Raw genomic sequence first — 15,384 nt, forward strand, 5'->3', positions numbered from 1 at the left:
CCGGTAAGTAGATGTTAATTTATTAAAATATATGGAAATCAGGTTCACGTCCTTTCTAGGTGCGCTAAGATCTCAAACTGACAACTCTCTGGCGCAAATCCCATTTTTGACCATTGCAAGATTTAGTGGCCATTATGCCATTTGTGCCCGTGATGAAATGGGCTGCCACATTGTGGCCAAAATTTATAGTATACGAGAAAACAAATGCTGATTCATTGGCAAGTCGACTCTGATTGGTTGAGGCATCGCCATGGCAAATGCACAGGAAGCTGCTGTCTCACATGCTTTTGGTGAATTTAAAAACAGCCCAATGTCTGGACATGTTCCTATGCCTGGAGAGGACGTGTGAATATAGGCAGCTTCTAACAAACATAAGTGAACTACATTGTCAGTCTGATTTACAATCTTAAACTGGTCGCGTAAGTAGGTGCTTTCCAATTGCAGAATCACACCTAGCATTAGACTTTTGTGAGTATGGGCTTGCTGAATACGATCAGTACTTTGCCAGTTGTTGGAAAATGTGACCTATTTACGTGGCATTGCACAAGCACCAAAATTCCTATAACTCATTGTTCATTTATGTCATCAGCAGAACATTTTTTTGACTTAATTTTGGTGTTGGTCTTATGCAAGGCATACAGGCACATGTCTAGGCATTGCATCTTTTAAAAGTTAAACTCATGCATGGGGGAACAATAGCTCCCTGCTGCATTCTCTGCTTTCCTAATCAGAATCAACTTGCCAACCAATCAACACTTTTTTCTTACAGTATAAATTATTGCTCCCTTTGAAATTTGGCACTCTTGCATCTGTCCAAAGAATAGGAAGACATTGCTTTGAAGAGTGAGAGAGGAAAGTTTAAAGTTTATTTATTAGTGTCACAGGAAGCTTACATTAACACTGCAATGAAGTTACTGTGAAAATCCCCTAGTCGCCACACTCTGACGCCTGTTCGGGTACACTGAGGGAGAATTTAGCATGACCAATGCACTAAACCAGCACATCTTTTGGACTGTGGGAGGAAACCGGAGCACCCAGAAGAAACCCACACAGACACAGGGAGGAATGCAGACTGCGCACAGACAGTGACCCAAGCCAGGAATCGAACCTGGGTCCCTGGTGCTGTGAGGCAGCAGTGCTAACCACTGTGAGGTATTATAACCACAACTGCAGAGTATCAGAGCAGATGAGATCAGGAACAGATAATGACAAAAATTCTTAAAGGGGGTAGTGTCCTGCAGTGTCTCCATTCGGATGATGGTCTGATTCAAATGTGTGGGGTAATAAACAGAAGCAAAAAGATGGTTCAATTTTTCACCACTTGCCTCCTTCACCTTGATATGTACAAACACTTAAAAACAGCATTTTTAAATTTCTTGTTAAAATGATAAACAAAGGATGGCTTTGTGCCTAAAAATTATGTTCACTGTCTTTAGCATTCAAATGCAAAATACCTTCTTCACAATTTGCCTGATATATTTATTGATGCAATATATTACGGCGATTGTGTTCATTTATTTGCACATTCTCCTCGTGTCTGCGTGGGTTTCCTCTGGGTGCTCCGGTTTCCTCCCACAGTCCAAAGATGTGCGGGTTAGGTTGATTGGCCATGCTAAAATTGCCCCTTAGTGTCCTGGGATGCGTAGGTTAGAGGGATTAGTGGGTAAATATGTAGGGATATGGGGGTAGGGCCTGGGTGGGATTGTGGTCGGTGCAGACTCGATGGGCCGAATGGCCTCTTTCTGTACTGTAGGGTTTCTAAGATTATTGATTCTTTCTCACCTTTGTAGGGTTTGCCATCCACAAACAAACATAGTGTAGGGTACTGCTTTTGTATGTGCTCCACAATGGAACCAGCTTTATACACAAAATCATCGTGTTCAAACTCATTCTTGTTCACCAGCAGTACTTTGTCATGTCTTAACTCCAGATGGACTTTGTAATCAGCATTCATCTTCTTTTCGAGCAGAACAAAAGTAGCATCAAGGGATTCAATGTAGGGCCACTCCTTTTGAAATAAGGGTATTAATTCGTTGAAAACATCTTTCCGGAATGGCATCAGAACTTGGTTCTCATAAAAACACAGAAATATCTCCCTCTGTTTACGCTTGAACCAAAGATGGTAACACTTGGACTCTGGATTGGCATGCACGACTAATTTTAGGCTTTTCATAATGTCCAGTAACTCATCTTTCAGTTTTAGTGTTTCATTTGACCAAATGTATTGCAGGAGGTTTTCTGAAAATTTTCCAGTGTTGACGAGTTTCATCCACTCACGTTGAATTGGAAATGGTGCAGTTTGAATCTTTGGTGGTGGCATACAATTGACTGGAATCAAAGCGGCTATGAGATCAATAAGCCACTGAGGATCTAAGACCAAAATCGGGTCAGAATAGTAAGCAAATTTCATGCAGTTCAAGGCTTGCAGGGCAGCCTGTACTTGGTGCTTCTTGTCAGCGCTGCTCATCTCTGTCCCTTGGGGGCTGCCCATTATCTCATACCATGGTAAATACAGATGTGAACACAGCAGGTATTTCTCCGTTCGATGGAGAATATGGTGGTACAATTTTGCATGACACAAAACAATGTTGTCGTCAAATGCAACCTGTCTGGAAAGTTCCTCAATGGCTGAACGTAGCTTACTGTATCCAGTCCCCTGGTCATGGTCAACAGAGTTGTCAATGGTGAATTTCTGATCATAAAGTACACCGGCTGGGAAATATTTTTGAAGGTAATTATATATGGTATTCAAAGCCTCTTCAGCCTTGGGACAAAAGGTGGAAAAATAAGAATGCTTAAATTGCCTTGAATAAAATTAACAGACCCAAAGAAAGCACACAAGAAGAAAGATCATTTAAGATCATTCCTTCACAAACCATGGGCAAAGTTCAATGCCCCACCCAACCATCTCCCAGGTGGATTTGGAGTCTGAGGGGGTTTGTGTCATTGGACAGGAGGGCGCAGGGTGGAATTTCAGCCTCTCCACCTCCTGGTGATTAAGCCCAGACCAGGAGGGCTTCTGAGCAGTCTTCCCACCCAGAGGCCAATTGAGAGCCTGAAGTGGCCTCCTCCCATTACTGCTGGCATTCTACTAGCAGTGGAGTAGAACCAGCCTCCCATCCATTGACTCCATCTACACTTCCTGCTGCCTCAGAAAAGCAGCCAGCATAATCAAGGACCCCACGGACCCCAGACATACTCTCTTCCACCTTCTTCCATCGGGAAAAAGATACAAAAGTCTGAGATCACCTACCAACCGACAGTGGCCCCTGTTCCCAATGGTGCTGCTGGTACTACAAAGTTGTTGGCCTCAGGTTAGCCCGTAGCTTTCAGGAGCAGGATTTCCATCCTACTGATGTCTTAATTGAATTGGAGCCCCCAACATTGTTAAACTAAATTACCTTGGGGTTCCCAGTGAAAAGCAACATGGTTCTTCATTCAATGGGCAAGGCCCCTGTTGCTCCTGTGTGAATGGAAAGTCTGAGCTATTCAATTCAGCAGTGGCACTTAAAAACTAATACTCACATTTCTGCAGTCATTGGCAAAAGTCCCAACCAGAATGACATGGTGGGTAGTCTCACTACCTCTGCAGAGGGAGGAAATACACCTGATCCAGTAGTCAAGGTATTCTAAAATTAGATATATTGTACATTTGAATTAACATTGAACTTTTCACAATGCAATCAGAAACCTTATCCACATATTGCTTGCCCACCCCCTTAACAAAAGTCATTTGTGAACTGCCTGACTAAAGAAAAAGGCTGCCCTGCAGCAATAACATGGTGTCAGCAGCTTAAACAAGTGGAAGATGGGGCTTCCACCACTCAGTGATAGGAAACCCCACCCCCTCGAGCTGCCAGCAACTTACACTCGCTGGCAGCTCTAGTTGTCTCAGCAGCGTCAGAACTCAGGAGTGGTCACTGCTGGGACTGTGAGCAGGCCACCACTCCCCTCTTACCTGACCCCAAAACATACCCCCCAACCCCCCCAAAACATAGCCCCCCACCCCCACCCCCCAAAACATAGCCCCCCATCCCCCTCTTCCTGTAAAATTCAGCCCAGTGCGTTATATCGTTAAAAAAAGGATTAATCCACCAATATTTAATTTTTTTATCTACTAGGGGTGAAAACAAGTAACACAATTATTTTTAATTAGTTAACACTCTAAAAATAGCAAAGGAAATTAACATGAATGCAGTGAGTCGCATCCTTAAACTTAAAAGAATAGAGGAAGAAAAAACAGTTTAGATTTAAGTACTTTACCCAAGGGTGAAGAATGTTGGAAGTCAAGGGAGGCAATAGGAATTGTTGTATTAGTAAATTGAAGAGAGAGTTGGTTAAGTTACCTGGTAAATATTTGAGAGAGGAGCTCGAGAAAGAATGTGAGATACCCTGAGTTAAAAAACAGTAATGCTAGTTATCTTCCTTCATATATTGATTGTATTTACAGACTTAGCAGGCAAAATTGTAAATCTTCCAAACTAAGAAAAATGTCTGAGTGCGGAAATTCAATCAACTGTTCAGGCGTAACATTGAGTGAGGATTCAGGAGCCCAGAAACTCCTGATTTGTACATTTCTTTTAAAATTCTGCTCATCACAATATAAAACATAGACTAAGTAATGATATGTATATAAAGTAAATTAACCTCCTGTGATCCTACTAATGGTTTGATAGGGGAAATGATATATTATTCAGCTGTTTTTCTTTGTAACGAGCTGAGAGATAATGGCACCACCATCTCTGGAGAACGTGAGAACAAACTGTGCCTTTACTATTACGGATTCACTCATTGATTTCAATGGATGAAGGACATTGCAGAATAAAGGTTTATCATTGCATTGATTTGAGAAAAATCTGAATAGCTTTTAACAATTCTGTTTATTTACAGTTAGAGTGAAGGTTGTGTTTAATGTCATCGCGTGTCATTTGAATACACAAAATAGGGCCAAATGTTTACTGAACACGTCAGGAGTTTCCTCATGACTTCTGATTCACCACTTCAACTCTGGTGAAGGTGTGGTGTCAACTCATTTACAGATGGAATGGGGTTGCCACTAAAGTTGTCCTATGCAATGACAGGAATGAAAAGGGAATTACTAGCAATGGTAACCTTATATCAGAAACATTTAACAACCAGAAGAACCCATTTCTCTTTCAAAATAACACGCCTCACCTCCCACCCCAGGGGAATTCAACCCCCAATTTTTAAATTAGATTTAGCGGCACGGTGGCACAGCGGTTAGTACTGCTGCCTCACAGCCCCAGGGACCCAGGTTCAATTTCTGGCTTGGGTCACTGTCTGTGTGGAGTGTGCACGTTTTTCCCCATGTCTGCGTGGGTTTCCTCCGGGTGCTCCGGTTTCCTCCCACAGTTAGGTGCAGGTTAGGTGGATTGGCTATGCTAAATTGCCCCTTAGTGTTAGGGGGACTAGCTAGGATGAATGCATGGGGTTATGGGGACAGGGCCTGGGTGGGATTGTGGTCAGTGCAGACTCGATGGGCTGAATGGCCGCCTTCTACACTGTAGGATTCTATGATTCTATGTTAGCGTTTTAATGAAACTTGGAACAAAGTAGTTGAAAACATAACAATTCTGATGAGTAGTTCTAAAGAATTACAGGAAGTATATCACTATAATGTACCTTGCACTGTAAATCCACAGCTGTCCATCACTTTTTGTCCTCTAAGTGGTCTTTCCTTTGCCGGTAATGTGTCATTTAATTTGAGGTTTAGGTTAACGACCAACAGATAGACGGCATTGTTGGGTAAAAAGGGCATGTGCATCTGCTGATATTCCACATGTCCTCCAAAGTCATAGTATCGAAATACTGAGAACTCTTCAGGGACTTTGGTGATTTCTTTCACTTTCGTCAGTATCTCATTGGTAAAATCTTCATTCATAACAGCACCTGCCACAAAGAGAAATCACAATCGTAGTTACTTTGTACGCTCTTCCCTGCAGAGCTTCCTGGACAGTGCACTCAATTGGGAGGCAAAAGCAAAATACTGCAGATACTGGAAATCTGGAATAAAAATAGACACTGCTGAAAAAAACTCAGCAAGTCAGACAGTATCTGCGGACTTGTCTAGACTGTATGGTTTTATGACAGGTAATAGCATAGATTTTGTTAAGAGTTGGAGCTACTTCATTTGGCATCCGGAACCAAAATCCAGCTTCGGAAGCTGCTTACAGTTGAAAACTTATTTGCCAGTTTTAGTGAGTTACTTCTGAGATAAAAACTGAAATGTGCAAAGTCTTCCAGTTGAAGATAAATTGAGGTGAAAAACTGTGGTGTTGCCAAATGATGAAATAGAATGCATAATTCCATACAAAATACTGGATGCTGGAGATCTGAAATAGAAGCAGAAAATGCTGGAAATGCTCAATAGTCAAGTCGCAACTATGGTGAGAAAGAGTTAACAGGCGACAGGAGTCACGGCCGCTGGTCGGAGAGCCGCCCCCCCCCCCCCCCCCCCCCCCCCCCCCGCCCCCGCCTCTTTTCTGGAAGGTCCGCAGTATCTCGTGTCACTGGCAGAATAGCAATGGGCCTCTTCCCAGAGTAAAGGACACTGGGGATTGAGGTCTCCCTCACTGAGAGCTGCCAGCCAATCAGCAGTGTCACATACAACACCCAGCCAAGGCGCCGGATTGACAAGAGACAGAGGCAGTGATGGTGGGAGGGGGTCTGGGGGTGGGGGTTGCGGCAGCATGGGAGGAGGGTCAACAGCAAGGACATGGGAGTGACTCTCGGAAGCCCCTCCCTTTCTGAATGTCAGGGCCCCTCAATCGGGTCGATGGCCTTTCATCACAACTGTCCACCACCAACTTGAAACATGCATCTGTGGAATTCTTCACTGCAGACGGCTATAAGAGGCTGGGTCATTAAGTACGTTCAAGGCTGAATTAGACAAGATTTTGAATCAGTAAGGAATCGAGGGTTATGGGGATAAGGTGGGAAAGTGGAGTTGAGGATTATCACATCAGGTCAGTCATGATCTCATTGAATGGCAGAGCAGACTCGATGGGCCGAATGGCCTACTTCGGCTCCTATGTTTCATGATCTTATGCTGTTGAACAGCACAGGCCGAATGGTCCTTTTTAGAATTCTGTAAAAGGGTTACATGGACTCGAAAAATTAACTCTGTTTCTCTCTCCACTGATGCTGTCAGGCCAGCTGGGTTTATCCAGCATTTTCTGTTTTTATGTCCTTTTCAGAGAACTCACACATGTTTTACACAAGGGGACATACAAATTCACAGACTCAGGAAAACCACATACAATTTCTACTACAGAACATCATGGGTGCACATTTATTTTAATAAGTTCTATAACTAACTTTGAGGCTGTTCGAGCCTTTTATTTTTTACGGGTAAAGCTTTCTAGAAATGTATGTCAATTATTCCAGTTTGAAATCTGATATTTTGCTTTTGTCTTTAGGGGAAGTTACTTAGATCCTTTAGAAATAAGCCCAAAAATGTACCTTTATAGACATCCTTTTGTTCTTTGCCTGGATCAGTGACACCTTGCTCTGTAAGTGCTCCTGGAAGTTAAGAAATAGTTTGTGATTCACAAGTGCATTACAACTTTTTGTTTACTTAAAAACCTTGTCCAGAACTTGTTCACCCGAAAGGACAAGGGCAGCAAAAAGTAAACCACGGCCAGAAAGTTCTTCTCCAAGCCTTACAACATCCTGACTTGGATCAGTATCATTGTTCCTTCACCATTGCTGGGGTAAAATCCTAGAAATCCGTCTATACCAGCACTGTGGGTGTGCTTACACCACATGGACTGTACCGGTTCAAGGAAGCAGCTTCTCAAGGGAAGTTAGAAATAGGCAATAAATGCTGGCCTTGCCAGTGACACTCACTTCACAAGAATGAATTTAAAAAGCCCTATACTGGCTCTTGTACACATGAGGAAACAGGAATCTCATTCAAACTTATGGTCAGGCTCTTTCCTCTGACAATGCACCAGTCCCTGTTGAGTGAGCATTTTGTGTCAAAAGTGTAGCACACATTATACTGCACAACAATGGTAAAACAGCAGACCTCTATTGCTTTTCTGTCACTATTTTTCTCAACCTACTTAATTACCTCTCCAACCTCTGGTTTTGTTTCCTGATGGAATCAAAGCCTTAGAAAGGAAACCAATGGGAAATGTCTATTGTGGTTAACACTATTCAGGAAACTCAGGCAGAGAGCTGACTATATATATTCCTTTAAAATTGGATTTGGCCTGGTAAAAATGAAGATTTAATTTGAAACATCAAATAATAGATAACTGTTAAGCAGATTAGAAGGATTCTCAGTCATAATGTTTGCCTTTCTTTTATTATGAGCACATCCGCAAAAGCTCAAAATCCCACAGAATATTGGTTGCTCTGTATTCAATTTATTAACCAAGTGCATTGTTTACTTCAACTATTGATAATGTGCGACTTTTGTCCTCATCAAGCTGAGTGTTATCAGGAATAGAAACAGAAGATGCTGGAAATATCAGCATCTGTGGAGAACTGAAATTGGGTTAAAGTTCTGTGACCCTTTGTGAGAGCCAAGATTCATTTGCCTTATGGGGAAACATGTTAATTTAAATAAATTGGGATGTTAATGAGTGATGTACATATTTTGTGTGCAGGTTGGCATATTGGATGCATTAGACAGTACGCCAAGGTGAACTGAATTGTATCAAGCCTCTGAGTCCAGTATTACAGGGATTCACCACCCAATGTATATCAATCAGCATGACAGGTACAAATAAACACGGACTGGAATTCTCCTGTCCCGCCCACTATGAGAATGGTCACAGGCAGGACACGGACCATGCAAAGGTCTATTGACCTAGAATACCTACAGTGCAAAAGGAGGCCATTTTTGACCCATCGACTCTGCACTGACCACAATCCCACCTAGGACCTATTCCCATAACCCCACTTACCCTGCTAGCCCCCTGACACTAAGGGGAAATTTAGCATGGCCAATCAACCTAACCAGCACACCTCTGGACCGCGGGCGGGATTTTCCGGACTTGGGGCGAGCACAACCGGAAAATCCTGCCCATTAGCTCCACATACTCCAAACAAGTAACCTCCTTTTGGGATCAATTTCTGAATGCCTTTTTCCCTTGACAGTTCATAGTCCGTTGATAATACTTCCTAAAGAATATTGATGTTAAAGGCTGAAGTAATCCGAATTGTGTTTAGGGCAGTAAGGACTGTGTAGTTCTATTACTGCACTTTCATTCTGAGAATGTTGTTTTTGTATATAGAAAGATTGGGAGCCTATATGTATGTTTAAATAGATCATGAAGTTTTGTATTATCACTAGTACTTATTACCCTGTTTTATCATTAGTTGAATTGTATCATGTGGGAAAGCTATGCATCTTTACTTTTTATAATGATTATTGGTGCCACTTAAAAATAAATTCAAACTTCAGCTCTTATCTTAATGACTTCCTCAGCAAAAGAGGGTGAAAGACAGAGACTAAAAGGTTTAAAATCAGAACATCAGTAAGGAAATAAGGGGAAGATCAGGGTATGTAAGAGTTGCAAACAATTTAGAATGTAATCCAGGCTCAAATTGCCTTAAGGACAACACTGCAATAACATAATCAGCAACAGAATTTACATTTCAATTTTTTTCCCCATTAAAATCACTTTATAGTTCTCAAAAGAAAGCAATCCACAAGCACTCACTCACCTTCAAGTGGTTGCTTGTCAGAATTGAAAACACAGGATGCAATTGCAGTCGTTAAATCATCACTTGGATTATCTTTCCATGAGAGAAGAATGAGATGAGTTTGGAAAATGATTAATGACATGTTTAGAATATCACATTGTCAGATCACATCAGTTTGTTCAGTGGCTGTACATTCAAAATGTCCCCCAAGTTCAGACATCTGGTGCATTTATACCTGAATGCAGCAGTGGAAAATGAAATACTGCTCGAGGTAGAACAAAACCACATTCAATTAATGACATTCAAAAAGAGAAAAAAAAATTGTGAATGCTGGAAATCTAAATTTGAAATGGAAATGCAGTGTACAGAAATGCAAAGTTGGTCAATCAGCATCCCGAAAGAAAAAAGGATGGGTAATGTTTCAAGTGTAAGGCCATCAGGGAGGTCCAGGCACAAACTTTAACATATCTGTTCTCTTTACAAAAGAGGCCTCTTCTTTCCAGCATTTACCATTTTCACTTCAAGTTTGAAGACCTGTTAGAACAGTTGAGAAGAATCATCTGACAATTACTTTCTTCCTGTTTTGACAATGCCTGTGTGTAAAGAGAAAATACCAACAACTTTATTACCGAGTGCACTTCAGTCAAATCTGGCTGTCGGCACGAAGGTAGGTGGGAATGTAAGTTGCAAGGAGATAAAGGCCGGAATTTTACCATCCCGCCCGCCATGGGAATCGGAGCAGGCGAGGGGCGGAGCATGGAAAGGTCCATTGACCGCGGGTGGGATTTTGCGGCTTCAGAACAAGCGAGGTTGTAAAATCCCATCCACAGGGTCTGCAGAGGGATATGGATATGGTAAATGAGTGGGCAAAGGTTTGGCAGATGGTACATAATGTGGAGAAACTATGAGTTTATCTTTCCTTGGCAGATAAAATAGAAAAAACAAAATATTATTTAAATGGAAGGAGACCCTCCACAATGGAGGGGAATCTGGATGTTCTCCTACATGAAATACATCATATTAATATACAGGTAAGGAAGCCAAATAGAATGTTGGTCTTTATTGCAATGGGCATGGAGTACAGAAGTAAGGAATTTTGCTACAACCGCACAGAGCTTTGGTGAGACCATATCAGCTGACCAACAAGACCAACTGTACTGGATACAGTTGGGTGTTCTTCTTTTAAGTAGGGATATGCAGGTACCTTCTATGGAGGCAGCTTGAAGAAGGTTCATAAGGTTGATTCCTGAGATGGAATCTTATGATGAAAGATCGAGCAGGTTGGGCCTCTATTCATTGGAGTTTAAAAGAAATGTGTAAGGATCTGAGGAGAATTGACATGCTAAAAGGATGTTTCCTGTCACCAAAGAACTAAGGACATTGGGTCGAGTTAGTTTTCTTAAAAATCCATTTGTGGGACATGGGCATCGCTGGCTGGCCAGCATTTATTGCCCATCCCTCGATGCCCTTGTTGATCAGCAGTTGTGAGTCAACCACATTGCTGTGGCCCTGGGGTCACATGTAGGCCAGCCCAGGTAAGGATGGCAGATTTCCTTCCCTGAAGGACATTAGTGAACCAGATGGGTTTTTCCGACAATCGACAATGGTTTCGTGGTCATCAGTAGATTCTTAATTCCAGATATTTTTTTATTGAATTCAAATTCCACCATCTGCCGTGGCGGGATTTGAACCCGGGTCCCCAGAACATTATCTGAGTTTCTGGATTAATAGTCTAGCAATAATACCACCAGGCCATTGCCTCCCCTAGTTAGGCCGCCTAACAACTGGTCTGAGTGACAGGAGCAATCCTTCCTCCGCCATTTGGGAGAATCCCTGCTGCATATTGGGCCCGTCCGATAAATAATTAATTGTCATTGGGGCTTCTGTCCCTTTAAGGGATGCGAGCTCATCTCTGAGGGTTGCCATCCAATGGGAAGGCTCACAGCTCTTCAACCTCAGCTGTGCCAACCAGAGGGCTGGTCACTTTTTTAAAAGTCATTCTTTTGGAATGTGTGCGTCACTGACTGGACCAGTATTTATTGCCCGTCCCCAAATACCCTTGAGGTTGCAGGAAGCACCTATTGAATATACTCAAGGCTGAGTGAAACAGATTTCTGAACTGTAGGGAAGCCAATAGTTTTGGGGAACAAGTTGGCAAATGAAGTTAAGGACAAGGTCAGGTCGGTTATGATCATATTGAATGGCGGGGCAAGCTCAAGGAGCCACATGGCCATACTCCTGCTCCCATATTCCTATTCGAGGAGTTGCTTTGGAAGCATTATTGGGATGAACAACTGTAGGATACTTTGATTAATACCTGTAGATACATTAAGAATTCTTTCGCGCAATAATTCTCTCACATTGTTAAGTCTCAGCATTTTAGGACACTGGTTCACTCCTATAATGACTTGGGGACTTTACTAGGATCACCAGCACAGTTAGATAGGGGAGAACCACAAAAAGGGAATAGTATTGGATTGTGTCACCATAAAAAAGCATGCAACCAAAAATAACTTTTCCACGCACCGTTCTAGGTACATCAGTTTCTAGTCCGCTCCTTTGCTTCTCAGTATTATAACTACTGAATTATAACTTCCAGTCTGGTTCAGTCTGATTCGTGTGTGAATTTAAGTCTACCACGGGCTCTGTCAGATAATGTATTTACCTAGTTTTTTCTCCCAGTTTTTAATATCTATCTGTCCAATCCGTATTCCGTCTGTTATGGGCTCATTCTCCCGAAATGATTCATTCAGTAATTTCCGCAGCAGAGTTGTTTTCCCAGCACTCCTGTAGCCACAAACAGTCAACGTCCGGACATAAAACGGGACTTTTCCTTGCTGAAGTACGTTCTGAAGCTTTAGTTTGAGCTCGTCCGTCACATTTTCATTTTGAGTTTCTGCCAATGAGTAAAGACTTAGTCAGACTCGGTAAGCAACAAATAAGAATCATTCATAAGGCTGATGCCATTGAATACTCCGAAGAGGGGTGCCATTATTTTGCACCAAAGAAGCAATGATTCACATCATGAAGTATGCTTGAAAGTTATGAAGGCTCTGAAGATCTGTGAGCTGAGTGACAGTCACTCTCTTGCCATGAATCTGTCAGTAATGAGGCAGAAGGCTGAAGACTGAAAAAGAAAAGATGGCGCTGGAGCGAGGCGGCTTCTTGCGAGCTGACCCCAGCATACCCTCTAAATCCATCTTTTACTCTTGTTCTATGCTCTTAAAATTCTAACTCTTTTAAATTTTCTAATAATTTTATATATTAATCTGATCTTTCTCTACACCCTATCTGTAAGTGCAACACTATATTCTGCACCCTCTCCTTTCCTTCTCCCCTATGTACTCTATGCTGATATGTTTTGTCTGTATAACGCGCAAGAAACAATACTTTTCACTGTGACAATGATAAATCAAATCAAGTAGGCCAGGCACATTAGGTATCAGCCTGTACAGTAGTTTCCAGAGGACCTGGGTTTGAGCAGAACCTAAGTCAGCGCTAGATATGGTTGTCTGGCTCAGATGCCAGTAGGCAAGTTGGGGTCTTATAGGCTAGGCATTACCTTTGCTCCTTACATTGGATTGGTTTGATGAAATAGTGGAAACAGCATGAACAGGGTCCTCTTTGGGTACCTGAGTCATCGTCTGGACCTTTGCCAAACTGACAGAGATTAAAGGTATTTCATCTAACAATGGGCTGCGTGTATTTGATTTCTGGAAAGACCCTCCACCTCTCTCCCCCACCCCGCTCCTCCCCTCCAGAGTGAATCAACTTTTGAAAGGATTCCAAAAATGTTTCCATCTTAAATGTCTCAGCATTGTTGCACTTTAATTGACATGAATAAATGAAAAATACCCACCAGCTGCCGGCTCTGTTGAAGTAGGTTCACTTTGGCATATACGCTCAGCGGCGTTGTCACTCTGATGCCCACAATTAAGCGTGTCAGTCTCATCTGTATCTGCCACAAAGTCTTTAGCCAACTTTTGCAGATTACGCTTTCCAATTATTTCCAGTTTTCTTCCTATGGGTTTGTTGCAAAACTCCTTGTCCACATCACCCTGCACTTCTTCAATTAACTTTTCCAAGCTTTGTTTCCCAACTTGTTCCAATTTCTTTCCTGCAGCTTTAAAAAACTTATCCATTCTCTAAAAAGAAACTTGGCCACAGCACAAAACCAAGGCAATCGATTACCTGTCTTGGAAAACAGGTTGGAACGGGCGGGGGGGGGGGGGGGGGGGGAGATAAAACAAAAGGAGATAAGGGAATATTGAAGGCAATACAGAGTTAGTGATAGTTCTTGATTTTCAGCATTGTTATAACACAAACTAAACATTCAGACCATGATGTGGAGATGCCGGCATTGGACTGGGGTGGGCACAGTAAGAATTCTCACAACACCAGATTAAAGTCCAACAGGTTCATTTGGAAATCACCAGCTTTGGGAGAGCTGCTCCTCTCACCTGATGAAGGAGCAGCGCTCAGAAAGCTCGTGATTCCAAATAAACCTGTTGGACCTTAATCTGGCGTTGTGAGAATTCTTACTAAATATTCAGGAGCAGATGGTGGTTTACAAGTGGATCAAAGGTTGCCTCGACCTAACAACAACCTTTGTCCTGAAAATTTAAACTGCAAGCTTCTTCGACCACACTTTTATTCCCTTTTTCTGCATTTCGGTACTCGTTCCTGGAAACTCCCTCCCCTTTCCCCGCTTGCAGGGTAGGGTGTATTCTTTTCACTTTAACCTCGGCGATTAGCTTTCTCTATCCGGTGAATTTTTAATCGTGTTTCTTTGTACGGAAAACGTCTCGAATAAATAAATACAACTTTGATATTCCTCACGATCAAATGTTTTTGCTGTGTACGTTCTTGTGCTACATGGCATGTAATACGTTCTGTGTAGCGTTCTTCTGCTACATTAAGACATGCACTGTAACTGCTTTCTCAACAGAAGGCAGTATGTGAGGCTTCGCGCTTTTAAGAAACAATCGACTGTAAACTGCCGGCATTTGGTGGAAGCAACAGTTGGTAATAACTATGATCTGGCGTTAAATTCGGACCATATAAAAGGGTACTTACTGCGAATGGAGAAGTTCAAAAGTGAAAGAAGAGTTAGGGAAGAAGCCTCTATGCCCCACACATTAAATGTGTTACAATGTTGGTGTGTAGTTTCCCAGCCTCAAACAGTCCTCCCTTTTCCTCCTCTCTGTACTTTCATTCAGCCAATGGAAAGCTTTCAGCAAATTCCCCGTGAGGTCATTTATTAATACAATCAGGCATTTCAGGAAAGACTGCCTTTCCTTCCCCCCCTCAGTCTCTATTGTCTCTTTTCCATTTCGTTTCTTGTTTCTCTCATTGGCCACTTCCTCTTTCTTTCCCTTTCCCCATATAGCTAAATGGTCCCAGATAGTCCCAGATGACTCCTTTTGAGGGGGGAGAGCTGACTGGTGGTGATTTACCCTGAGGCGAGGGGTCAGATTGAGAAGGCATGAATAACCTCAGCCAGTATGGTAATTGAACCCACGCAGTTGACATCACTGCATCAGTTGTCCAGCCAACTGACCTAAACTATATCCCTCTCAACTTAACTGGATCCACTCTTATCACGCTTCACTCCCCCTTCTCCATTCCTTTTGTGGTGAACCACTGTAATACTGTCTGTATATGGGATATGCCTGGGCACGTCCCTGCTGCCTCAATCCGGGGCTC

General features: G+C 42.5%; 1 protein-coding gene across 2 annotated transcripts in view; it reads right to left on the reverse strand.

Annotated features, from left to right (window-relative positions):
* LOC144506167 (uncharacterized) overlaps positions 1 to 14,843 on the reverse strand; it is a 30,421-nt gene extending 15,578 nt beyond the window's left edge. For both annotated transcript variants that reach the window (XM_078232013.1, XM_078232012.1), the window contains exons 1-8: positions 14,755 to 14,843; positions 13,538 to 13,869; positions 12,344 to 12,574; positions 9,700 to 9,771; positions 7,483 to 7,542; positions 5,644 to 5,910; positions 3,526 to 3,629; positions 1,783 to 2,764 (exon numbers count right to left, since the gene is read on the reverse strand). In XM_078232013.1, the coding sequence (XP_078088139.1) occupies positions 1,783 to 2,764; positions 3,526 to 3,629; positions 5,644 to 5,910; positions 7,483 to 7,542; positions 9,700 to 9,771; positions 12,344 to 12,574; positions 13,538 to 13,820 (1,999 nt within the window). In that variant the 5' untranslated portion in view covers positions 13,821 to 13,869; positions 14,755 to 14,843. The remainder of the gene's footprint in view (positions 1 to 1,782; positions 2,765 to 3,525; positions 3,630 to 5,643; positions 5,911 to 7,482; positions 7,543 to 9,699; positions 9,772 to 12,343; positions 12,575 to 13,537; positions 13,870 to 14,754) is intronic.
* Positions 14,844 to 15,384: the final 541 nt, after the last annotated feature.

Source organism: Mustelus asterias, chromosome 17, assembly GCF_964213995.1.
Source record: "Mustelus asterias chromosome 17, sMusAst1.hap1.1, whole genome shotgun sequence".
NCBI lineage: Eukaryota > Metazoa > Chordata > Chondrichthyes > Carcharhiniformes > Triakidae > Mustelus > Mustelus asterias.